Source organism: Pongo pygmaeus, chromosome 17 (assembly GCF_028885625.2).
Source record: "Pongo pygmaeus isolate AG05252 chromosome 17, NHGRI_mPonPyg2-v2.0_pri, whole genome shotgun sequence".
NCBI lineage: Eukaryota > Metazoa > Chordata > Mammalia > Primates > Hominidae > Pongo > Pongo pygmaeus.
In genome coordinates, this window is record NC_072390.2 from 95,215,401 (window position 1) to 95,241,186 (window position 25,786).

At 52.4% G+C, this 25,786-nt stretch overlaps 1 protein-coding gene and 1 long non-coding RNA gene across 14 annotated transcripts in view; one reads left to right on the plus strand and one right to left on the minus strand.

Annotated features, from left to right (window-relative positions):
- SLC66A2 (solute carrier family 66 member 2) overlaps positions 1–20,338 on the minus strand; it is a 52,467-nt gene extending 32,129 nt beyond the window's left edge. For 3 of the 13 annotated variants that reach the window (XR_008495417.2, XM_054460428.2, XM_054460423.2), the window contains exons 1-3: positions 20,265–20,338; positions 19,378–19,679; positions 11,695–11,828 (exon numbers count right to left, since the gene is read on the minus strand). Coding sequence is in view for 12 of the 13 variants with exons in the window: in XM_054460428.2 (XP_054316403.1) it covers positions 11,695–11,828; positions 19,378–19,580 (337 nt within the window). In the remaining variant the exon portion in view is untranslated. Of the gene's footprint in view, positions 1–2,293; positions 2,348–11,694; positions 11,829–12,012; positions 12,077–15,772; positions 15,848–18,159; positions 18,176–19,377; positions 19,899–20,215 lie in introns of those variants that run through there. The other 10 variants (XM_054460417.2, XM_063653883.1, XM_054460430.2 and 7 more) reach the window with 8 other exon arrangements.
- Positions 20,339–21,424: 1,086 nt separating this feature from the next.
- Positions 21,425–24,672, plus strand: LOC134738469 (uncharacterized). The gene is made up of 2 exons (XR_010124208.1): positions 21,425–21,697; positions 21,894–24,672. It is a non-coding gene; the product is annotated as an uncharacterized LOC134738469 (long non-coding RNA).
- The last annotated feature ends 1,114 nt before the right edge of the window (positions 24,673–25,786 follow it).

Here is a 25,786-nt window from a genome sequence, read left to right on the forward strand (position 1 = left end):
GATCATATGCTAGGCCATAAGATATGCCTCTATTTAAAAGTACTGGAATCTGGCTGGGAATGGTTGCTCATGCCTGTAATCCTAGCTCTTTGGGAGACTGCGTGGGTGGGTCCCTTGAGCTCAGGAATTCGAGACCAGCCTGGTCAACATGGTGAAAACCCTGTCTCTACAAAAAATACAAAAAAAATTGGCCAGGCACGGTGGCATGTGCCTGTAGTCCCAGCTACTCAGGAGGCTGAGGCACGGGAATTGCTTGAACCCAGGAGGCAGAGGTTGCAGTGAGCCAAGATCACACCACAGCCAACAGAGCAAGACTCTGTCTCCAAAATTAAAAAAAAATAAATAAAAGTACTGGAATAATACAGAGTATATTCTACAATTATAATGGAAATAAATTTGAAATCAATTAACAGAAGACATTTTGGGATATTCACAAATATGTGGAAGTTAACACATTCCTAAATAATAAATGGGTCAATGAAGAAATCTTGGAGTAAATTTTAAAATACTTTTAGGTGCATGAAAACAAAAACACAACACACCAAAGTACAGGATGCAGGTAAAGCACCTGCTTAGAGAGACATTATGGCTGTCAGTAACTACATTAAAAAAGGAAGAAAGAAAATCAATGATCTAACCTCCACCTTAAGAAAAAGAGTAAATTAAACCCAAAGCAAGCATAAGGAAAGAAAGAATATTGGAGTGAAAATAAAACAGAGAATAGAAAAACAATAAAGAAAATGAACAAAACCAAAAATTGGTTCTTTGATGGGCAATGTGGATGTATTGTGTTAAAAAAAGAAAGAAAGAAAAGAAAAAGAAACACCTTTTAAAAAGTTGTTTATTTGACCAGAACAAAAAATTTACAAATTTTTAGCTAGACTGACCAAAAAAAGAAAGGAAAAGATGAGATCAAATTACTAGAGTAAGTCAGGAATAAAAGAGGACCCATTACTAGTGACTTTCCAGAAATACAAAGGATTACAAGGGAATACTAAGAAAAAGTATATGTCAACAAATTAGATAACTTAGGTGAAATGGAAAAATTCCAATACAAACTACCAAAACTGACTTACAAAGAAACAAAAAATCTGAATAGACTTATAACAAGAGATTGAATTCGTAACTTTAAAACTTCCCACAAAGAAAAGCCCAAGCCCAGATGGCTTCACTGGATAACTTTAAAAATATTTAAAGAGGAATTAGTATCAACCCTCTGCAAACTCTAAAAAGATAGAAAAGGAGGGAAACATTTCCCAACTTATTTTATAAGGCCAGTATTATCCTAATACTAAATCTGGACAAAGTCATCACAAGAAAACTACAGACCATTATGTCTTACGAATACAGATACAAAAAATCCCCAATACAATACTAGCAAATAAAATCCAGCAACAGATAAAAAGTGTTAGACACCGTGACCACATGGATTTATCCCAAGAATGCAAAGTTGGTTCAACACAGAAAAATCAATCAATGTAGTACATCATCATAGTAGAATAAAAAACAAAACCCACATGATCATCTCAACAGACACAAAAAGCATTTGGCAAACTCTAACTTTTATTATAAAAACACCCAACAAACTCGAATAAAAGGGACTGCCTTAACCTAATGAAGGGCAACTATGGAAAATCCATTAACTAACATCTACTTAGTGATGAAAGATGGAATGCTTTCTCACTAAAATGAAGAATAAGATAGGTACATCCACTCTCACCGCTTATAACCAGGATAAACAATAAAAAGAAATAAAAGCAACTAAATTGGTAAGGAAGAATTAAAACTATCTCTATTTGCAAATGACAGAATTATATATAGAGAATCTACTAAACAACTCTTAGAACAAACCAGTTCAGCAGAATTGCATGATACAAGATCAACATGCAATGATCAATTACATTTCTATAAAGTAGCAATGAAGAAGCAGAACTGAAATTAAGAAAACAATTCCATTTACAATAGCATCAAAAAGGATAAAATATTTTGGAATAAATTTAACAAAGTCCAAAATTTGTCATCTAAATTTTTCTCCTCCCTTCCTGTCTCCCTCCCTCTTCCCCTTCCCACCCCCATCTCCCCACACAAAGAAGAGCATGGACAGGCTTCTAATAACTACTTCATGCTTGAAAACAACAGAGCTAGGGGTTGATTAGTTTGCTGTAGACTCGGCCACGCTTGGTAAAGATGATGCACGCACATGCACGGATGGAAGCAACGACAGGAGGAAGTACAGCTGCAGGAATGAAGCAAAAGGAACGTGCTGCGGGCAGTGCACGCGCAGGGTACATACCCAGGAAGGACCGCCTGGGGGCGACCTTGACTTCTTCATCCTTGCTATCTGCAGCTACACGTTAAAAAGGCAGACAGAAACAGAAAGGGGAAAAAGATAGAAACAGACTGGTTTTAACATGGGTAAACAGCTGTGTTCCCAGAACTTTTTGCATTTCTTTAAAAAAAAAAAACAAGAACAGAAAGATCACAAGATTTTGGTTTTTGTGCATTAGAAAACCCACTTTCTGAACCATTTTTCTGCAAACCTAACCTCTTCCAATATCATAAAAAAGTGAATGGGGAGAATGGGAGAAAAATTGAGCCAAAAATTGAAAGTTACCACATTTCCATTTAATCTCTCAGGAGAAAGGCAGCATGGAGCCCACCACAAGCGTGCTGTGCTGATGGGAAGCAGCCAGGCAGATCCTGCTTCCCTTTTCCTAGAAACTCATCTGTAGGCAAGCTTCGGTTGCAATATAGCTGCCCCAGGTCAAAACCCTTCAGAAGGCTGCCGGATAAAGCTGTTTTCAGAGTACACTCTGCTGTAAAAGGACAGCTGGTTCCACACGTGCACTTGACAAGCACCTCTGCACAGACACGGACACAGGGACAATGTGACAGGGACCCAGCACCCTCCAGGGCCCAGCACTGGCAATGACAGGTTATAAGCCAACCTCCCTATCTGCGCAGCCCCAGAACAAGACAGCAGCCAAGGTCCTGGAAAACAGTGTGGCCTCTAGGTGGCTCCTGGGAAGGCCCATGGGGTTTGGGATTGAAGACAGTTGATAAACAAGAGACTCAAATGAGTCCTGGGATCAGAAAGCAGAAGTAGGATCAAAGGTTGTGTTTGCCTGCCCCAGGCAATGTAGACTCAAAACGGAAATTTTGCAAGTGAACAGCTAAAAGCAAATATGAGATGACCTCTGACCTCTGCCCTCTGCTACTTGGACTTAGAGTGTTGTTCCACTCACAAGGCAGGAACTGCAATATTTCTACCAAATTTGAGGGTTTCATAAACCAATGCAGCATACAAAGTGCAGTCTCCTCTCCTCCCCCAGCCTCCCCCAGCACTCCCTCTTGGATTCTATGGGTCCCTCAGCTCGTCCTCTCTGTTGCTTTGATTTAGACAACATCCCTCTCCACGGGTGCCTCTTCTAAAGACCAAGATCCTCAAGGGTTGGGAGGGAGGGAGGGACCACCCAAGGCAGGACTGCTCGGTCCACACTGTTTCCCTTCTCATATCCAGGTGTGACTGTGAACAGGCAATGGTGGGAGGCAGCCAGCCGGCAGGCTGAGGAAGAAGGCATGGTTCAGGCTGCAGAGTCACGTCCCACACCGGGCTGTGTCCTGAGCACAGCCTCAAGCTACCTGAGGCTCCTTGCCTGGAAAGCAGTGTGATCAGATCCACGTTTGTGTAGGACGGAATGCAGAGTTCTGACGCTGAGAGAGCTGCCAGGAACATTTTCAACAGTCACACACTTCCACAAATCTGTGCTGAACACGTCCTCCAGACCAGGCACTCAGGATCCAAAAAAGGCCCACCAACATTTTCCTTTTCCTCGACACTCGGCATCAGGAGGTGGTGTCAGTGTCTTCTCCCCTTGATCACGGGTGGGCTTGTGACCACTCCAGTCCACAGAAGCAATGCTGCGATTTCCAAGACTTAGGTCATAAAAAAGATACAGCTTCCACCTGCCTTCCCAGGAAGCTCCCCCTTGGGACCTGGCCGCCATGTTGTGAGGAAGCCCAGGTCGCATGAGGAGGCCTTGGTGGGCGTCCCTGCAGAGCCTGGATGGAGGTCCCAGCAGATGGCCAGCACCAGCCATGCCAAAGAGCGAGTGAGGGAGAGAGAGAGAGAGAAAAAGCAAGAGAATGAGCTTCAAGGGCTGCAGCCCTAGCCTTTGAGCCTCCCCAGATGCTACTGAGGACAGCAGAGACCAGCTGTTCTTGCCAAGCTCTGCCCAAAATGCACTCACAAGCAAAATAATCGTTGTCCTTCCAAGTCCTAAGATTTAGGGTGACTTGTGGAATAGCCAAAGAGACTGGAACAAGAGAGACAGGACAAGTTATGGTCCCACATGGCCAGCAGGAAGGAGGCTGGCTGGGCCACAAAGGCCATCACCTGCTTCCTGGGACTTTGGTCCATGTCACCACTGGAGACCGCTGCTGTTGGCACATGAAGAAAGGTTTGCACTGTACCCTGTCGGTACGGCGTGTATGGGGAGTGCAGGGGTGATAGTGACAGGGAGGTGCCAGCCAGCCTGGGACCAGGGAAGAGCACATAATCACAGTGGCCCAGGCGAGCTCACAATGGGAGGTACACAGACAGATACAGGGATTCCTAATGTGACGTCCAAGAATCTCAATAAACCCCTGAAAATGCATGCAAGATGGCACATGACCCCTACATACAACACATTTTCCAGCTTTCTTGAACTATAACTAACCCACCTGTTTAAAGTGTACAATTCAATGGTTTTTAGGATATCCACAGTTGTGCAAACACCATCACTATCTAATTTTAGGACATCTTCAGCACCCCAAAAAGAAACCCTTGACTAACCAGCAGCCACTCCCTCTCCCTGGCCTCCAGCTTGGAACTCTGAGTGTTGAGATTTGGGACAAATTTCAAGTAAATTCAACCACCTGACTTTGAGCCACAGACAATTATTTCTCAAATAACCCCTAAGAGGAACTTAAAGGGAAAAAAGTACCTGATAAAACAAAGTTAAACTTTATAAAAGCAATATTTAAAATGAAACAAATGACCCCGTGTATCCAGTTGCTGGTGTACCCCTGACAAGGTGCGTTTGTTTCCTGGTGACGTAACATGCAGCAGCGACCTGACCTCCGTCCCCAGCGGGAAGTGTCCTGAGGATGTGCAATTCTGAGCATATAAACCCCCACCCCCAATAAAACAAACGTTTTCAGTGACCGGGAGGCCGGCGCTAGCATGGTGACCCTCAGACTGCCGTGCACAGAAAGGGTTAAGGGAGGCATGAGGATGCCACATTCCATTATTTGTGGGGTCCCTGAGGAAGGGAGTTGCTACGGGACAGAAGGGAGGCAGAGCTCAGGCTAAGCGACGCGGCCAAGCCTAGAGGTTTGAAGTCAAATGGAAGGAATTGGTGTCCACTCATGAAGTATTTCACCTCACCAAAAAAACTCCCTAGCTCCATCCACTGAAAAAGCCAAAAAATCAACCTGTAGGCCAACCCTCACACATGCCTAGGTTGTGGTCTCCAAACACTGTGTCCCAGATACCAGAGCTCCTTGGAGAAATGACAGATTCTAGGTCTGGGGCAGGAGATGTAGCCGCCACATGAGCATCCTGTTATACCAGGATCCTGTGTAGAAATGAGACCCCTCATGCTGGGTCGAAAGGACCCAGCAGCACCTGACGCAGCTCCCCGGCCAGAGGGAACAACTGGAGCGTTAACAAGCGTAATAATCCAATAACACACCAAACATCCAACTCACATGTTCAGAATGACTCAGAAACATGCACTCGTCATTGCAAGATGCTAGGGAACCAACTTTGAAAACTGGTAAAGAGAGAGACCCGCATTTCCTTTATAAATTATACTTGTGGATAGCTGAACAATGGTTACCCGCCCATTTCTCTGCAGAGGAGCTCCAGCTAACAGACAACAAACATCCTGCAGCCCCTGATGAGCTGACGGCCTCAGCATGAGCCCCACAGTGGCCGCTGACCACACGCGCCTCCGATGGAACGACGCAACCATCCTGCGAAACACAAGAACCAAACCTGGATCCGATCAGGCCTCGGGGTCCACTATCTTTTTAAAATGCTCTTTCATAGAAAGACCCAAGGACAGAACACCTTGTCTTTGTCCACATCCCAAGGACATAAAGACACGAGGAAACACCAGGAGTGCCATCTCCACTGTAGGGCTTTCCAAAACTCAGCCTGCAGGAGTACTCAGCAATCTTGTTAAAATGCAGGTGGCGCTGATGCCGCTAATACAGACCACAGGCAAAGTTGAAAGGAGCTAAGGGAGAACCCACGGATTTTTAAACAACAAAAATGTATATACTGCCAGGCACAGGGGCTCACACCTGTAATCCCAACGCTTTGGGAGGCTGAGGTGGGAGGATCGCTCGGCTTGAACCCAGGAATTCAAGGCAGTGATGAGCTTTGATAACACCACCGCACTCCAGCCTGGGCAACAGAGTGAGACCCTGTCTCAAAAAAAAAAAAAAAAAGAAAAACCTGCAGGAAGGAGACCGGAATGCAACTGTGGGTCCAATCACCCTCAGGGCTTTATACCACCCTACCTACTTGGTAAACACTTGAAATTCTCCATAATGCAAAGTGAAAGGTAAAAAGAAATAACCCAGCACACGAGAGACAGGTGTGCACTCACTCCCAACCAGTCAGCCATGGGCTGGCCGAAGAGGCTCAGCTCTGCCCATGGGTGGCACCGTGCTGATGCCAGCCCTGCCTTCCTCAGGCTGGGCACTCAGGGCCCTGTGGGGCATCTCCCTCCAGTGAGGGGCCCCGACCCTGACTCACAGCGACAAGGGCTTGGGAAAACATCTCAGTGGAATGAGGGTTTCTTTTTAAAGTCTGATGGTAATTTTGAAAATTATGCCAATTTTGTGAAAGGAGACTATAGAAGAAAAAAGGAAGAGACTTGGAAAGCATGCCACGACGTTCAAAGTAGTCACCTCTGGAGGGTAGGGCAGAAGCCTTTTTGTTTTGTTTTGTTTTGTTTTGTTTTTTAAGATGGAGTCTCGCCCTGTGGCCCAGGCTGGAATGCAATGGCCCAATTTTGGTTCACCGCAACCTCCACATTCAGGGTTCAAGCGATTCTCCCACCTCAGCCTTCTGAGTAGCTGGGATTACAGGCATGCGCCATCATGCCCAGCTAATTTTTTGTATCTTTAGTAGAGACGGGGTTTCACCTGTTGGCCAGGCTGGTCTCAAACTCCCGACCTCATGATCCGCCCACCTCAACCTCTCAAAGTGCTGGGATTACAGGCGTGAGCCGCTGCGCCCGGCCAGAAGCTGTTTTACTTTATATTCTGTCTTCCCCAAATGAGCATGCACTGTTCTTTATAATCAGACAACAAATTATGTATCTAATTTTTTAAGTAACCTACTCTTTCTTAATACCACTTATGTTTCTTTTATATTAACTTTCAAACTGAATTTGTGACCTTCAAAACTTAAAATCCCTATAAAAGATAGCTGGAAAACATTTCTGCTTTTATTTTATTAGGTCGTCTGACTATCCATGAGCACAGTGAAATGCAGCTATTCAAACATTTCCTCATAAGTTATTTTCATGTCCTCATCGGTCTGCCAAGAATTGTGCCTCTCAAGGCCCATGGTCCCCCTTGGCATGTCCTCACCCTCAGGGTGAGGCTCAAGAATGTGCTTGGCAAAAGCAGTAATTGACAAATGGGATCTAATTAAACTAAAGAGCTTCTGCATAGCAAAAGAAACTATCAACAGAGCAAACAACCTACAGATGGGAGAAAATTTTTGCAAACTATGCATTTGACAAAGGTCTAGTATCCAGCAACTATAAAGAACTTAGATTTACAAGAAAAAAATGAATAATCCCATTAAAAAGTGGGCAAAGGACATGAACACTTTTCAAAAGAAGACACACATGCGGCCAACAAGCATATGAAAAAAAGCTCAACATTACTGATCATTAGAGAAACGCAAATCAAAACCACAATGAGATGCCATCTCATACCAGTCAGAATGGCTATTAATAAAAAAAAATAACAGATGCTGGTGGGGTTGTGAAGAAAAAGGAACACTTACATACTGTTGGTGGGAGTGTAAATTAGTTCAACCATTGCAGAAGACGGTGTGGTGATTCCTCAAAGACCAGAAATACCATTCAACCCAACAATCCCATTACTCGGTATAAACCCCAGGAATATAAATCATTCTACTATAGACACAGGCACACATATGTTCACTGCAGCACTATTCACACGAGCAAAGACTTGGAATTAACCTAAATGCCCATCAATGAAAATCATCTAGATTTTCTTCTGGATGAAGAAAATGTGGTACGTATACACCATGGAATACTATGCAGCCATAAAAGAGAACAAGATCATATCCTTTAGAGGAACATGGATGGAGCTGGAGGCCATCATCCTTAGCAAACTAACACAGGAACAGAAAACCAAATGCCGCATGTTCTCATGTATAAGTGGGAACTAAATGATGAGAACACATGGACACATAGAGGGGAACAACAGCCACTAGGGCCTGTCGGGGGGTGGAGAGCAGGAGGAGGGAGAGGACTAGGAAAAATAACCAATGGGTACTAGGCTTAACACCTGGGTGATGAAATCATCTGTACACTGGCCGGGCGCAGTGGGTCACGCCTGTAATGCCGGCACTTTGGGAGGCCAAGGTGGGTGGGTCACTTGAGGTCAGGAGTTCAGGACTTAGAGAAATAATCTGTACACTAAACCCCTGTGACAAGCAATTTACCTATATAACAAACCTGCACATGTACCCCTGAACTTAAAAGCTTAAAAAAACAAACAAACAAACAAAAAAACGCAACATGTTCAGAGCCAACAACCTTCCCTTCAAGGTGACGCCCCTGACAGGAAGACGAGGCTGGCCACCTTGCTTGGCACGGCTGTGCTGCAGGAGCTACAGATCGGATGGCCAGAAGCCAGAGCTTTCAGTCTGAACTCCAGTGATGTTCCTGCCTTGCCTCCCCTCTCCTGGCAGATGAGAGGACATGAGCCCACACCTTTCATCAAGGCGCCCTGTAGGAACAGGCCTGGGCCTGTCCACCAAGGGGACATGGACATGTATAAACTCAAACCGGACTCCAATATTAAGAGTGCTGCAGATGTACATCTTGAGAATTCTTTCACACACACAGCTACACCCCAGGACACAGAGCTCAGGAGGGGATTTCCCACTTGAGGTCATTTGGGTCCCAGGAGTCATGCAGCTTGGTTCTCAGTCCTCCCCGGGGGAGGGCAGGCACAGGTCACCCAGGCTGACCCGAGGAGCCCGGCCCTCAACCCCTCGCGGCAGCCCGAGACTGCTTCCCAAATACTCCAGGCCTTGAGGAAAGGGTGCCCCGGCTTCCTATCACCTCCGTAACAAGGTACCGCAAACATGGCAGCCACAACGCAGGCTGATTATCTTAATTCTGGAGGCCAGAGGCCCAGTGGTCTCCTGGACTAAAACCAACGCTGTGTCTCCAACTCATTCAAGTACGGGCAGAACTCAGCTCCCTGTGGTCGGGGGCTCTGCTGCCTGTAAAGCGATGGCTGACCCATGGCAGAGAGCCAGGCCCTCAGCTCCAGCACCTGACCATCTCCTGTGCAGCCCTTGTTCACGTCTGAGGACTCCTGGGATTAGGTTAGGCCACCGGACAATCCAGGCCCAGCCCCCTCAAGAGTCTCTCTACCATGTACAGTGGCACGTCACAGGTTCCCAGGATCAGGGCACGGACGTCTCCGGGGGCCATTATTCTGCCCACCCACAGAGGGTGTTTAAAATTCAGATTCCAGGCCTAGCTCTGGAAACTGGGACTCACATTTTTAACTCATCCTGGGTAACCAGAAGAGAAGTACTCCTTTGGAAGAAGTGACACAGAACGCCAGGCATCTACCATCCCACTCCCTTCTTATCCAACGCTCCTCTGATGAGATGAGCCTGAACCTGCACCTGCTGGTAAAATGAATGCGGGTGGGGAGCTTACGATGCCGCTTCTGGGGGTATCCCAGTGTTCCGACACACACTCACATTAAACCCCACGCTGGCTGCTCTGCCTAGACACTCACAACGTGCCGTCTCTGGGACCTCGCATCAAGCCATCGTCAACAAGGTCACAAGGTCTGGCCTCATGTCAGAGCCCGAGGACGGCAGAAACACCCAGCAACGCACTGGGCATCTTAGGCACAAATGTCCAGAGCCCGAGGACAGCAGAAACACCCGGCAACGCACTGGGCATCTTAGGCACAAATGTCCAGAGCCCGAGGACAGCAGAAACACCCAGCAACGCATTGGGCATCTTAGGCACAAACCGTTCTCTCGGCCAGCCGGCCCTCCCACAGTGACAACATTCTTGTTCCAAGTTAAATACTGAGGTTCAAAGGGGCAGGGAACATGCCATGAGGAGCTCAGGTCCAGAGAAGGAGCAAAGCCCTGCGGGGAGCAAGACCGAGTCACCTAAGCAGAAATGTAAAACCGCAGCTCCTCATGCGGGGAATCTGGCCGGTTCTTAAAAGCCTGCTTTCTAGGCAAGATCTGTGGTATCCTCAGCACTATCTCTGGTGTAATTTCAAACCCAAATCACAATAGAAGGGAACAGAGCAGAGACTCAGAGGAGAGGAGAATGGTGTGAATGGGGAGGAAGAACAGAACACTGCAGAAAAGACGCTGGCGCTCATCTTTGTGGCCACAATGACACTAACTGGCCCAGGTCACACTGGCTGGAGGCTGGTCTGGTTTCTACAGAGGCTGAAAGCAGCACACATTCACCTCAGTCTAGAAACAGAAGCAGACAAAAAGGCAGAGGTGGGAATCCTCTCCAACAGGAAGAAATAGTGTCAGGAATAGAAACACAGAGACACAACTCCCCGGCAAGAGCTCAAATCCACAGAAGCCCCAAACTAAACAACCTCTGGGAAGATACTCTTCTCCAAGCGATAGCTGAGATCAATCTCTCTCTCAAAGCCAAAGTGAGCGCTGTCTTAGATTTAGTAATTAAAAGAAAAACAAAAGGAAGGATTTAACCCTCTTGCACACAAGAAGCCGCCAGCCTGCATGTTCAAACAGAGTTCAGACTGGAACAAACTGTGCAATAGGCAAAAACTGGAAGAAGTATTTTCTATTTTCTAAGCTGCCAAAGGTTAAGGAGCCGTGTGTGCTAAGCATGTAATTGGTCCTGCCCAGCTGTCAACCCTGCAGTGTGCTTCGGATAAAGGGGTTGCCTGACCCTGCGGGGTGACTCTGGGTCTGTTTAACAAGGTCTGTGAGGAAGACCCTGGCTAAGGTAGGCCGTGAGTCACAGCAAAACTGAAAGGGTGTGTTTTGTGTACAGGCCACGCACACAGAGACGAAACGCCTGACCTGGCACCATCTGACCTGATGGGCCAGGCACAGATGAGCACTTCTTGTTCTGACACAGAAACCGTCTGGGATGGCGCTCACAGCCAAGAGGAACCGTGAAGATGTGTTAAGGCCTCACCCAACTTCCAGTGAAGAAACCAGTATCTTGAATTGTTTCAAGTCATAAACTGTTTAACTAAAGTCTATCAGTTGGCGCTAACAGCACCAGTTGGTGAAATGAAAGCCGCTTGGATCAGGACAGATTAGAGTGGCTTTTGTTTCACCACAGTCACCTACGCCCTGATTCCCTGGGACTTTATTCCAAAGCGCCGGCCACCAACCTGCAAAGGAGCGGCGCCTGGCGTTGAGCTCGTTGGCCACACGGACCTCGGTGCACAGCTTCAGCATCAGCAGCATGGTCAGGATCATGATGGCGCTCTGCCACAGCAGCGGGGACTCAAAGCGCCTTCCAAACCTGCGGGAGAGACGCTGTGTCAGGAGGGAGGTCCACCCATGCCACCTCTCCCAGTCCTGAACCTGCAGCGGGAGAGACCCAGGTCAGGAGGGAGGCCCACCCATGCCGCCCCTCCCAGTCCTGAACCTGCAGCAGGAGAGACCCTGTGTCAGGCCCACCCACACCGCCTCTCCCAGTCCCGAACCTGCAGCGGGAGACACCTGGGTCAGGAGGAAGGCCCACCCATGCCGCCTCTCCTGGTCCCGAACCTGCAGCAGGAAAGACCCTGTGTCAGGAGGGAGGCCCACCCATGCCGCCTCTCCCAGTCCTGAACCTGCAGCAGGAAAGACCCGGGTCAGAAGGGAGGCCCACCCACGCTGCCTCACCCAGTCCTGAACCTGCAGCAGGAAAGACTGCCCACCCACTCCGCCTCTCCCAGGCCCCAAGCGGCATCCCGGGGAAGGAGCCCGGGGTTGGCGAACACCACAGTGCCCAGGCACCTGTTGCCCATCTCCCAGACTCCAGGTGGGGTGGGGCTCCAGGGAGGGGCCGTAAGACCCCCATACAGCCTGACTCGGGACCCCTCAGCACATCTGGCGCTCCCCAGAACCAGTGGCCCAGGCACTGGTACCCGGGTCTGGTGGTCCTGAGTCCCCTCCCACAGCTCAGCCCAGGTGCCCCAGGCCCTCCCTGCAGCCTCCGGGTTGCCACCAGGCAAGAAGCCCAGTTTCTAGCTCACAGCAGCCCTGCTTCCTGCCTGGGGAAGGTGGGGACAGTGTGCAGAGCAGCTGGTGGGCCAGACGCGAAATTTCCACATGCACACACACTCCCACAGAAGAGAAGACAGCCAAGGCTCTACACCACCCCCACCCCCAGGCCTCCCCGGCCCCGTGCTCCTCTAGCTGCAGGCTCCCAGGCCTTCTTGCTGACTTTTGACCAGGGTTGAGCATCTCATCAGCTCAGCTAGGAGCCTCTGCAGGGCAGAACCACAGGCCAATGACTGGCAGGCCCTGCGGTCTCTGCCTCCCCAGAGTCACCACAGAGCTGGGACACGTGCCTGCAGAGCCACCACCTCCAAGGCTGGGCTGTGTGTGGAACGCACTCATAGAAAGCCCCAACCCCTGACTGTTCCAGGGTGGGAATCTCAGCCTGCAGTTTGGCCTGAAGGGAATTTTCAAAACTTGAACTGGTCACCAACATGTCAAAGTCAGGAGATCCTACATAACAGCCTAATTTCCCAACTTCTGAAAAACTGGAAGACCTAGCAACAACCACCACAGCCCCCACCTCTCTCCAGCTCCCACGCAGCACCCCCTTAACAACACGAAGCAGAAGAAGGGGGAACTCTGCAGCCCCCTCAGCACCCCCTTATCAACTCAGAGCAGGAGGGGGAACCCCATAGGCCCCTTAGCACCCCCTTATCAACACAGAGCAGAAGCAGGGGGAACCCCACAGCCCCCCCTTATCAACAGAACAGGAACAGGGGGAACCCCGCAGCCCCCTCAGCAGGTGAGAAGGTTCCACTTGCAGGTGAGGCTCCCACAGCAACCAGGAAAAAGCCACAGACGTTCTCCTGGGAGGACAGGGAGCCAGGATGCCGTCCTCAGAGGGTGGCCATGCTGATTCCCTGTGTGCTGGCTCCAGAGCCGAGGCCCTTCCCTGTCTCCTGGGAGCTTTTCAGCAGAGGGAGGGGCTGCCTGAGGTCACAGAGACTCAGGGAACAGAGGGAAGGGCAGAGAAAACAGCAGCCCAGGCCTGGGGCAGACAGGGGGCCAGGCAGGCAAGCAGACAAGCTGCATCTCACCCAGGTCAGCAGCCACGGCCCAGGGTGGACAGGGGGCCAGGCAGGCAGGCAGGCAGACAAGCTGCATCTCACCCAGGTCAGCAGCCACGGCCCAGGGTGGACAGGGGGCCAGGCAGGCAGGCAGGCAGACAAGCTGCATCTCACCCAGGTCAGCAGCCACGGCCCAGGGTGGACAGGGGGCCAGGCAGGCAGGCAGGCAGACAAGCTGCATCTCACCCAGGTCAGCAGCCACGGCCCAGGGTGGACAGGGGGCCAGGCAGGCAGGCAGGCAGACAAGCTGCATCTCACCCAGGCCAGCAGCACCGGCCCAGGGTGGACAGGGGGCCAGGCAGGCAGGCACACAAGCTGTAGCTCCAGGAATATCACCCAGGTCAACAGGGGCCACCACGATCCCCTTGCCTCACTGGATGCTTCCCTAGGAAGCCTCTGAGAAACACACAAGGCAAGACTAAGAGGCAAAGAGAGGAAGGGAGGGTGATGGGCCCGGTCCTAGAGGACGGCTGGCAGCAAAGAGGCAGCTTGAACGGGGTTTTCTGGGCCTGAGGCACAGGCCGGAGGTGCAGGGACACTGTAGGAGCAGGAGTGCAGGGGGCACGGGCACTCTGCCCACAGGCTGGCTCCAGCCCCCACACCGGCCCCCTCCAGGCCTCAGCCTCTGCACTATAAAGCACAGATCGCAACCCCCAAGGCTGGAGGATACAGCCAAGCTCACCATCACTTCCAGGGCCGTTCTCCACTGGCTACCAAGCGGCCTGGGTGCCGGTCAACCCACCCACAGAGACCTGAGGCTGAGGAGGTGACGCTGGGCAGGCATCTAAAATAGGCCAGTCCCCTGGGACACACGGAGGCCGCTTCACACCACGTTCACCTCCAGCAATGAGGCTGCACGTGAGCCATTTTGGCCACTCTGTGTGAAAGGCCACCTGCATTTTTTAAAATGTTTAACAGAAGCAGTGAATGACCAGACGAAGGAGGAGGCGGGCAAATCAAAGTTTGAGCTTTCCCATAATCCACACATCAAAAATCAAATCTAGAGAAACTCGATATGCACAGTTAAGAATGAGGCCTTTTAAAATGAAGTGAGAGGGTGCCCGGAGGTGAAGAGTAAACTAATTTTAGGGTGAAGACAAAGAAAAACACAAAATCTCAAAAAGCACAGTGTTCCACAAAAGATGCACAAGGAACAAAATGAAAACGAAACAGAATCCAGCAGCATTAGTAATTTTAAAAGCTAATTAAAATAGATGCCACATTTACTTCTCAACTTAACTTTTTCTTCCTTTAGTGATAACAGTCTGTGCTGGCCATGAACTCAGGAGAGCACGTTTCCTCTCCTGCCCGAGGGCGTGACTCCCATGCCTCTTCTCACAGCAGGTGCCAGGCGGCCCACGTGTGGGGTGCAGGAGCCTGCTCCTCAGGAAGCACCAAGATACCTCGTCTAAGGTAGGCTCTGCAGGTGATCATGCCCAGGTGCCCATCCACAGGGAGAGACAGTATAGAGAGTGCCCCATAACTGACCAGGCCCACAGAAAAACTTCTCCATGTTCCAAAATCTCACAGAAAAACTCAAGCAGGGCTGGGCACAGTGGCTCACACCTGTAATCCCAGCACTTTGGGAGGCCGAGGCAGGTGGATCACAAGGTCAGGAGTTCAAGACCAGCCTGGCCAATATGGTGAAACCCCGTCTCTACTAAAAATACAAAAATTAGCTGGGCGTGGCAGCGGGCACCTGTAATCCCAGCTATTTGAAAGGCTGAGGCAGGGAACTGCTTGAACCCAGGAGGCGGAGGGTGCAGTGAGCAAAGATTGTGCCACTACACTCCAGCCTGGGCAACAGAGCCAGACTCTTGTCTTAAAAAAAAAAAAAAAAAATCCAGCAGAAGAGAAGCTTTGTAGCTTTGTATCTACTCTTAGGCACCACTAAAGCTATCACCTTTAGTAACAAAATGTTATGACCTCTCTGATACAATGTTTTCATTCCTCCATCTAAGAGTGCTCCAGCCTGGGTGCTATTGTGGGTGGAGCTGAGGCTCCCAGGGCCCTGCAGCCCAGTGTGGCCTGATCCCCGCCTGGCCTCTCTGCTTTTCCTCCACATACGCACAGCCAGCAAACACCAGCTATGAGGCATCATTTAGCCCTTCTCCTGGCTTCTGGCACCAACCTGCCAAATCCTGCACGTTGGCATTCCACAGAGTGTGATCTGCTGAATGCTGGTTTTGCAAAATGGTAGTAAGGACTGTAAGAAACAAAAACATGAGTGACCTATGTTTCAGAATCCCTGGGTTTGTACTGTTAAAGCAGCCCCTGCAGGACTGCAGAGCCCCATATGCCATGCACCCCAAATCCCCAACGGGGGGCTGCCCAGAGGGACTGGAGCTGAGGACCATGCCCCAGCAGCTTTGGAAGCATGAAGATACTAACTCCACCACTATGCTGGCGGACCCCGGCCCTTCTCACCAGAGCCCAGCCCAGCCCAGCCCCACCTCTGCTTTCCCCCCCACCCACTCCCCCCGGCCCCTTCTCACCAGACCCCCGCCCCTTCTCACCAGAGCCTGCCCCAGCCCCACCTCTGCTCTCCCTCCGGCCCCTTCTCACCAGAGCCCAGCCCAGCCCCACCTCTGCTCTCCGCCCCCATCCCGGCCCCTTCTCACCGGAGCCTGCCCCAGCCCTACCTCTGCTCTCCCGCTCCCACCACCCCCAACCCAAACACCAAGTGTGCGTGCGCATGCGTGGAGCTGGGGTCGTGTGTGATGCATCCCGCGTGTCACTTCTGCTAAAGCACAAATCCTCTGCCCTACAAACCATGAAATCAAAGAGGCTGTGAACCTACAAAGCCTGGAGAGGGGAAGCCAGGAGTGGGGGTCACAAGAGGCTCCCCAGAGAGAAAGAAGGAGTCATCATCCCCCTCTGCACAGCAGGACCTGGGGACCCGGTGGGCACAAGAGGATGTGCGGTAGGTAGGGAGGTGGGCTTCGCTGTGTGGAGTGCAGGGATGGCGCATCCTCAGGCTGGAGGGACGCCCAGCAGGGACCAGCGCCCTCTGCTCTCCCCACTTTCATCCCACCATCTTCTGGAACACGCTGGGGAACTGCGTGTGCACTCAGTGGTCACAGAAGCCATGCATGACCAGGACAGCCCAGGATGTTGATTCTATGAAGAGACCCATGGACAAAGTTCAGAATTCCCTGGAAGGCTGCCCTGTGCTCCACAAAGAAAGAGCTCAAGTGTCTCTCGAAGGCCTGTAAGCAAGAACTCCCAGTCCCAGCTTCAAACCTCACGTCAAGTGCCAGTTAGGTCATGAGGCAATGACAAGATGGTACCAGGAAACTGGGTTAATCTCTGACTTCTCCAAACCAGATACTGAGATGGACATTAGATAGATTCTTTTCTTTCTTTTTTTTGAGACAGGGTCTCTCTCTGTTGGCCAGACTGGAGTACAGCTCACTGCAGCCTCGAATTCCTGGGCTTAAGTGATCCTCCTTTCACAGCCTCCCAAGTAGCTAGGACTACAGGTAATGCCCCCATACCTAAGCTAATGTTTCAATTTTTTGTAGAGTCAGGGTCTTGCTATGTTGCGTTGGTTGGTCTTGAACTCCTGGCCTCGAGTGATCCTCCCACCCCAGCCTCCAAAAGTGCTGGAATTATAGGAGCGGGCCACCGTGCCCAACCTAATTTATTTTCTTTTAGCAACTTTGAACTATGAGCATACTGGGGAGGGAAACCTCTAAGTGGAACTTCTTTCCCATATGGTTATCCACTCTCAGGCAATTTTCCTCTATTATTTTGGAGAAAATTTATTCTATAACCCTAAAGATGAGTGCAATGCTCCTTCACAACACACACATGTGAACTGGGGCTGTAGCAGGTGGCCTGCCGACCAGCGTCTCCCCAACCCCCACAACATGCACTCAAAGTAAACAACAGCATTAGACAATTAGAAACCTACTTCCAGTCAATCTTACGCTCACTGAGGCCACTTCAGCACCGCCAGCCACTGTCTCCACAGCAGGAGATGGGAAAGAAGGAAGGAGTCTCCAAAATGAGCACCCCTGAACCTCCCTCAGATGCTGGCCCAGAGACAAACCTCGAGACAGGACTCGGACCCAAAATCCTCCTCCGAGGTTGCTGCAGGGGACAAACCTCCCTGCCTCGGAGACAGCTCTGGGGAAGAGGCAGCCAACCCACTCGCTCACCTAAAAATCCCTGGCAGGGGCAAAACTAACACCCAGGGACACGCGGACCAATGGCTGCCCATGGCCAGGGCTGGGATGAAGGCCACGGAGCAGGGAGCACCCCAGCTCATGAACACAGGGGACACCCCAGCATCAGAACTCATCAAATGGACACGAAAGGGGTGTATTTCATGGAATGCAAATCACACCTCAATAAGGTTGACTTAAAAACTAACAGGCGGGCCAGGCGCGGTGGCTCACGCCTGTAATCCCAGCACTTTGGGAGGTCAAGGCGGGTGGATCATGAGGTCAAGAGATCGAGACCATCCTGGTCAACATGGTGAAACCTGGTCTCTACTAAAAATACAAAAATTACCTGGGTATGGTGGCGGGTGCCTGCAGTCCCAGCTACTCAGGAGGCTGAGGCAGGAGAATCACTTGAACCCAGGAGGCAGAGGCTGCAGTGAGCCGAGATTGTACCACTGCATTCCATCCAGCCTGGCGACAGAGCGAGACTCTGTCTCAAAAAAAAAAAACCAAAACTAACAGGCAAAGAAGCAGGTACGTGATTACTCAGTGACCAGAGTCAGAAGCAGAGTTCTTGACACCAGCTGCCTGGACTCCTTCTCTCCACCACTCCACCAGGCCCTCTTCATAGGAAGAGCAGCAGACACCTTCCAATCTGCCCGGACAGAGAGGCTGGGATCACCCGGAAGAAAGAAAAATTCCAGACGTTTTTGGCCTTAGAATGCAGCTATGAGACCTCTTCATTTCCTCTGAAAACTCACTCTCCCAATTACGTCTGGCTTCAACAACTGTTAAAATTAATTTCAATTTCCTTAGCCTAATACAAATACAAAGAGGAAGTCGGTCTGAGAGGAACAAGACAGTCTCCAGAGAGTGACTTCCTATTTAAATAAGGCAGGCCAGGCGCCGTGGCTCCGGCCTGTAATCCCAGCCCTTTCAGAGACCCAGTGGGGAGGAATGCTTGAGGCCAGAAGTTCGAGACCAGCCTGGGCAACAAGTGAGACCCCCCCCCCCCCGCCCCACTCCCCCGTCTCTACAAAAAATACAAAAAACAATTAGCCCGGTGTGGTGGTGCGCCTGTGGTCCCAGCTACTCGGGAGGCTGAGATGGGAGGATCACCTGAGCCCAGGAACCTGGAGACTGCAGTGAGCTGTCATGACATCATGCACTTCAGCCTGGACCACAGAGCAAGACCCTCTCTCAAAACAATAAAGAAAAACTATACAATATGAAAAAGGCGGGCAGGAATGGCTCCTCTCCACAGGCAGGCCTAGGCCAGTGCCCAGCTGAGAGGTCCCTGCTAAGTACCCACGTGGGACATTATGCGAGGAGGCGGATCTGGAGATTTTCTCTGAGATTCTGTGCTCCAACCCCACCGTTTTTCTGGAAAAATAATCTCACCCTAAGAAGTGACTCGCCTGCAGCCACGTACCCCATCCACGGCAGAGCGGGACGCTGGCCCAGCCGGGAGGTGTGGACCCTGCTGCTCCCCCGGCCTCAACCAGAAACCCCAAAGGAGAAACCCTCTTCTCTGGGCGCAGCCCAGGAAAGCAAGCCCCCAACTTACCAGAAGAGTATCCGCAAAATGTTGGCCACCAGCAGCACCAGGCACACGTAGGTAGAGAAGCCGTCGGCGTTCTGCGTCCTGCGAATGTCCCGATACTGCGGGACGTAGGGCACCACCCCTCCGAAGACCATGGCCGCGGCCGCGCCCCAGGACACCAGCTGGTGCAGTGGCACCAGGAGCCAGTCCAGGCCCTCGGCCTCCATCGCAGCGCCCGCCTGGCCGAGGCTGTCACGGGCTCCGCGCCCCGCGGGCCACCGGTCGCCTGCTCATCGCCGCTCCGCGGGCTCCTGCGGCCTCGGGGCCTGCGGGGAGCGGGGAGCTGCTCGAGTTCCGCCCAAGGAGGCTGGGGCGGCGCGGACGGACCCGACCTGACCCGCGCCGGCCGCAGGACCCGAGGCAGAGCGAGGGCGACCCGGGCCCGGGGCGCGCGAGGCGCGGCCCCTGCCTGGGACGTGGGGGTGTCTGGGGGTCCCGAGACGCTCCCGGCGGGGGCTGGGGAGGGGTCCCAGGGCCGGGGTCGAGGACGAGCGAAGCCCCTGGGGTCACCGCCCGGCTGAGCTTAGCCGGCGGGGGTCCACGCGCCGGGTCGGGGATGGGGTCGGGGGAGGGGGCGCAGGGCCCAGGATGGGAGCGCACGGTTCGGGGGAGGGTCACGGGGCCTAGCATGGGGGCGCACGGCTCGGGGGAAGGGGGCGCAGGCCCAGGATGGGGGCGCACGGCTCGCGGGAGGAGGTGCCGGGCCGGGGACCCCACAGGACCAAGCCGGGGGACTGGAGGCCGCGACCAACTGCCCCGGCCCTGCGTTGTCGGCAGCCCTAAGCCGCCCCGCGCCGCTTACCTGCGCCCCCAGCCCCGCGCCCCGCGCCCCGCGTCCCCGCGCCGCTTACCAGCGCGCGTCTCAGCGTCCGTCCGCTCAGGCGCCGGGAAACCCCGCCCCGTGACGTCACAATGCCGGGCCCCGCCCACGCCCGAGCTGTGGGGCGGCGCCGCAGGGTCCTAGAGCGCGCGGGGCCGGGCGGGCCGAGGCGGGGCTGTCCGGGCGGGCCGAGGCGGGGCTGTCCGGGCGGGCCGAGGCGGGGCTGTCCGGGCGGGCCGAGGCGGGGCTGTCCGGGCGGGCCGAGGCGGGGCTGTCCGGGCGGGCCGAGGCGGGGCTGTCCGGGCGGGCCGAGGCGGGGCTGTCCGGGCGGGCCGAGGCGGGGCTGTCCGGGCGGCGGGGGCGAGTGCCTGCTCCCGCCCGGTCGGGAAATACCAGCCCGGTGGGGCCGGCCCCTCAGGCCTGGCGCCCACGTTAACCCGTCTCCAGCTGTCCCGGCGCGCGGCCATCCAAGCGGAGGGCGTCGTCCTGGAGGGCTGGGGGCGCAGGGTCCGGAAGCCCCGCTCACGCGTGTCCTGAATGTGGGGCGCCCGGGGGCGAGTCTCATCCAGCTCTGTCCTGACCCAGGAGACCCGGGGACCCGGCTCGGAGTTTGCAGCGCCCGGAGGCGGCCGGGGTCTCGGGAAACGGAGCGACCCCCGCGGGTCTCCGCTCCGATGCAAGCGCCCCACGAGCAGATGCGCCGGGGCCGTCACCGTGGCCCGTCACCACCGGGCCGTGGTCGCTGTCGCTGCAGAAACGCGGGGCGGCCTCTCCCCATCCCCGTGCAGTTCTCCGGGCTGACCCGTTGGGCGCCTATTTGCAGAAAAGGCAGCTCCTGAGCCTCAAGACAGACTCGGGAGCCAGGCGTGCGTGGAGCCCGGGCCCTGCTGCCGGCCTCGCAGGCCAAGCCAACTCCGAGCCCCGCACCCGCCCGCGGGGAGCTGCCCTCGCCCAGGACCCTCTTGGCCCGCGCGTGTGAGGACTGAGGGCGGGGGGCGCGTGGATGAGGGGCGCGCGGGTGAAGAGTGAGGAACGCGCGAGTGAGGGGTGAGGGGTGCGTGGGTGAGGGGTGATGGGCGCGCGGGTGGGGGTGAGGGGTGAAGGGTGTGTGAGTGACGGGCGGGTGTGTGTAGGGTGAGGGGCGGGCGGGTGAGGGGTGAGGGGCGCGCGGGTGAGGGGCGCGGGGGCGTGAGGTGAGGGGTGCACGGGTAAGGCGCGAGCCGCGAGGTTGAGGGGTCCACGCTGAGGGTTGCTTCCCCGCCAGCCGCGGCCTCTTCTCCACGAGCCCGGCCCCCTGCCCCCTGCCCGACTGGTTTTATGGGGGATCATAAGGACAGTCACCACCTAACTAGGAGCAAATCCGCAACGATCGAGGAAACAGGGCGCTCCTGCCTTGCGCCCCCAGGCTGACGTTGGGACTTCTTTAAGCCAGCGCTGAGGAGCCCCAGCACCAGGACCGTAGAGGTGAGTAAAAGGCACAGCAGGAAGCCCGGGAGAAAAAAAGCAGCTGCCCCTGCTCAGCCGCGCCCTATCCTGAGCCCAGCAGCCTTTGGGATCATCTGTCCTCTCTGCCCTGGAGGTTGGAGTAAGCTCCGGGCTTCCTTGACCCTCACTGGAGCACTGGGGTCCCAGACGCTAGCCTCGGTTATCTTAAATCCAGAGGCTGTGGAGACATATGGGGCAAATTGTGCCAGCAGCCTGGAACCTCCAGGAGCCCGGCTCAGTGGACAAAATCCGGCATGCTCGGACCTCACCCCACAGGCCTCACACCTCAGAGGCACCCCGAAAGGTGAGTTGGTGACCGCAGAGTGAGTTTGTATCTTTTCGAACACCACCTGCCGGGGGTCCGAGCTCCCACCCCCAGTCTACATCAGCCAATCACAGCTCATTGCAGGTGCTGCGCTTGTCACATAGCTTCCTGCAAACGAGAAGCCGACCAAGCCATGCACAGCTGGAAAATGGCCCTTCTAAAGCCATCAAGTCCTAATCCAGGCAACCTGTAAATATTACCTCGTATGGGAAAACAATTTTTTTTTCGAATGTCATTAAGGATCTTAAGATAGAGAGATTGTTCTGGATCATCCAGGTGGGCCCTAAACACTGTGGCTCACACCTGTAATCCCAGCACTTTGGGAGCCTGAGGTGGGTAAATCTCTTGAGCCCAGGAGTTCGAGACCAGCCTGAGCAACATGGCGAGACCTCGTCTCTACAAAAGATAGAAAAATTATCTGGGCATGGTAGTGTGCACCTGTAGTCCCAGCTACTCCTGAGGTGGAAGGATTGCTTGAGGCCAGGAGATTGAGGCAGCAGTGAGCCAGGATCGCACCACTGCACTCTAGCCTAGGTGACAAAGTGAGACCCTATCTCAAAAATAAATAAATACAACAGAGACAGGGTCTCTGTGTTGGCCAGGCTGGTCTTGAACTCCTGGCCTCAAGCGATCCTCCCGCCTTGGCCTCTCAAAGTGCTGGGATGACAGGCATGAGCCAGCGTGCCTGGCCACATGCATCTTTGTAAGAGGGAGGCAGAAGGAAATTTGGTGCCACACAGAAGAAAGGGCCATGGGAAGATGGGGCCTTGAAAGTGGGCGTGATGCAGTCACAAGCCAAGTAACGCCGGAGCCACCAGAGGCTCCAGAAACAAGGAGCAGATTCTCCCCAGGAGCCATGCGAGGGAGCCTGGCCCTGCCAATGCCTTGATTTCAGCACATTAAAAGTGATTTTGGACTTCTGGCCTCCAGAGCTGTGAAGGAATAAACTTCTGCTGTTGTAAAAGCCACTTAGCTGTGGTCATTTGTTGCAGGAGCCAATGAGTGACTGACAAGATCAGAGCTGTGACACAGAGGAAGCAGAGCTGTGCCTCATGCTTTCCAGGCTCTGCTCATGAGAAACAGGTCACTGGGCTGGCCCAGTGCAGATTAGGGTGTCACGTAGGAGCATGAATACCCGGGGAACCACTTAAGAAGTTGCCTAACACATGGTGCTTATAAAAGGAAAAGCAAACAAAGCAACTTTGTTCTGAGAGCTGGGACATCAGAGGAAGACTGGAGCCACTGTTTCTCACTCAGCCTATTTCTTTTTTTTTTTTATTTATTTATTTTATAGAGACGGGGGACTCACTATGTTGGCCAGTTTGGTCTTTGAACTCCTGGCTTCAAATGATCCTCTCACCTAGGCCTCCCAAAGTGCTGGGATTACAGGAGTGAGCCACCTTGCTGGTCGCGCACCCCATTTTTTAAGGAAACCTATACAGAAGGTGGATTGGAAGTCTCACTTAAGGAGCCTGGCTCAGAAGTTCTGCAAGTTCAACTGGTGTCATGTGACATGCTTGGCAGTCACCACCCCCATTCTTACAGCAAAGAATAGCAGGGCACACGGCAAACCAGCAGCCTTTCATGGGCCTATCAGAGAACTAAGGCTGCCAGACAAACTGGCACCCTGCTCTGAAGAGACAGGCACATCCAGGGAGAGACAGCACCTGAGAGCTGCTCACCCACAGCAGAAACTCCTGGATAAACTGGCTTTAGCAGAAAAATTAGACAACATGCAAGACCAGATAGGTAATGTCAGCAGAGATGGAAACAATAATAAAAAAAAATGCTAGAAGTCAAAAACACACAATGGAAATAAAGAATGCTCATTAGTTGACTAGACAGAATGAAGGAAAGAATCAGTGAATATGAAGATAAGTCAACAGAAACTTCCCAAACTGAAATGCAAGGAGAAAAGGGGATGAAAAAAAAATCAACTGATCTAGTTTGAGGGTGTGTCCCCACCAAATCTCATGTTGAGTTATAATCACCAGTTTTGGAGGTGGGGCTTGGCAGGGGGTGTTTGGATCATGGGGGCGGGTCCCTCATGAATGGCTTACGCCATCCCTTCATCCCCTTGTGATGAGTAAGCTCTCACTCTGAGTTCACGTGAGATCTGTTTTTGTTTTTGTTTTGAGACGGAGTCTCGTTCTGTTGCCCAGACTGGAGTGCAGTGGCACAGCACAGTCTCAGCTCACTGCAACCTCCTGGGTTTAAGTGATTCTTGTGCCTCAGTCTCCCAAGTAGCTGGGATTACAGGCTTGCGCCACTATGCCTGTCTAATTTATTGTATTTTTAGTAGAGATGGGGTTTCAACATGTTGACCAGGATGGTCTCAAACTCCTGACCTTGTGATCCACCCACCTCGGCCTCCCAAAGTGCTGCGATTATAGGCATGAGCCACCGCGCCTGCCCGAGATCTGTTTTTCTTTAAAGTGTCTGGCACCTACCCACCCCCTCACTCTCTCTCTCCGGCTCCTGCTTTTACCATGTGAAATGCCTGCTCCCACTTTGCCTTCCGCCATGAGTAAAAGTTCCCTGAGGCCCCCAAGAAGCTGAGCAGATGCTGGTGCCATGCTGGTATGGCCTGCAAGAACTGTGAGCCAATTAAACCTCTTCTCTTTATAAATTACTCTGTCTCAGGTATTTCTTTATAGCAATGCAAGAACAGCCTAATACACCAACAGAAGACACCATCCGAGAACAACATCAAAGGATATGATTGGTACAATGGGAGAATCAGAAGGAGGAAAGAGAAGAAGGGGCAGGAGAAATGGTGGAATGGCAAGAATGTCCCCAAATTAATGACAGACACCAAACCATAGATCCAGGAAACATACAGAACATCCATCGGGACAAATAACAAAAAACATAAAGCAAAACAAAACAAAAACCACACCTAGGCTTGTCACATTCAAACTGAATAAACCTGCCTGACTGAACCCTCCTCCACCAGCCACAGCTACACCTCTGACAAGACGAGACAGATTTCAGTAACTCTTGGTAAGAGACCACTGACCATGGCTGGTCCCGGCTGGTTTAAAAACTCTGTGCACCAAGTGCCTTTGGGTCTTAGAAAGACCTTTTGATGTATAAGGACTAACTGTAATACATTTAAATGTTACACCTCCACCCCAAAGTGAACACGGGTCATATGATACATATGGCAAGACCCCCTTCATGAATATTCATAGCTCATCGTGTAACCTGTTAAGTATGTTTAGCCAACCAAGTCAGCATAAAGCTCCTGCCCCACCCTCTCCTCCTCTGAAGGGCCTGTGTCTGGTCTTGTGGGATGTCTCCTTTTCTAAATGCAGTGTTGTGTGATTTTTTAAGTTAACAAGAGGAATATGAATAAAAATGACAGTGGACTTCTTGTTAGAAATCATGCAGATAAGAAAAGGGTGGAGTGAAATCTTTTTTTTTTTTTTTTTAGACAGAGTCTCGCTCTGTTGTTCAGGCTGGAGTGTAGTGGCGCAATCTCGGCTCACTACAAGCTCTGCCTCCCAGGTTCACACCATTCTCCTGCCTCAGCCTCCCGAGTAGCTGGGACTACAGGCACCCGCCACCACATCCGGCTAATTTTTTTGTATTTTTAGTAGAGATGGGGTTTCACAGTGTTAGCCAGGATGGTCTCGATCTCCTGACCTCATGATCTGCCTGCCTCGGCCTCCCAAAGTGCTGGGATTATAGGCGTGAGCCACCGCGCCTGGCCGTGAAATCCTTAAAGTGTTGCAATTGAA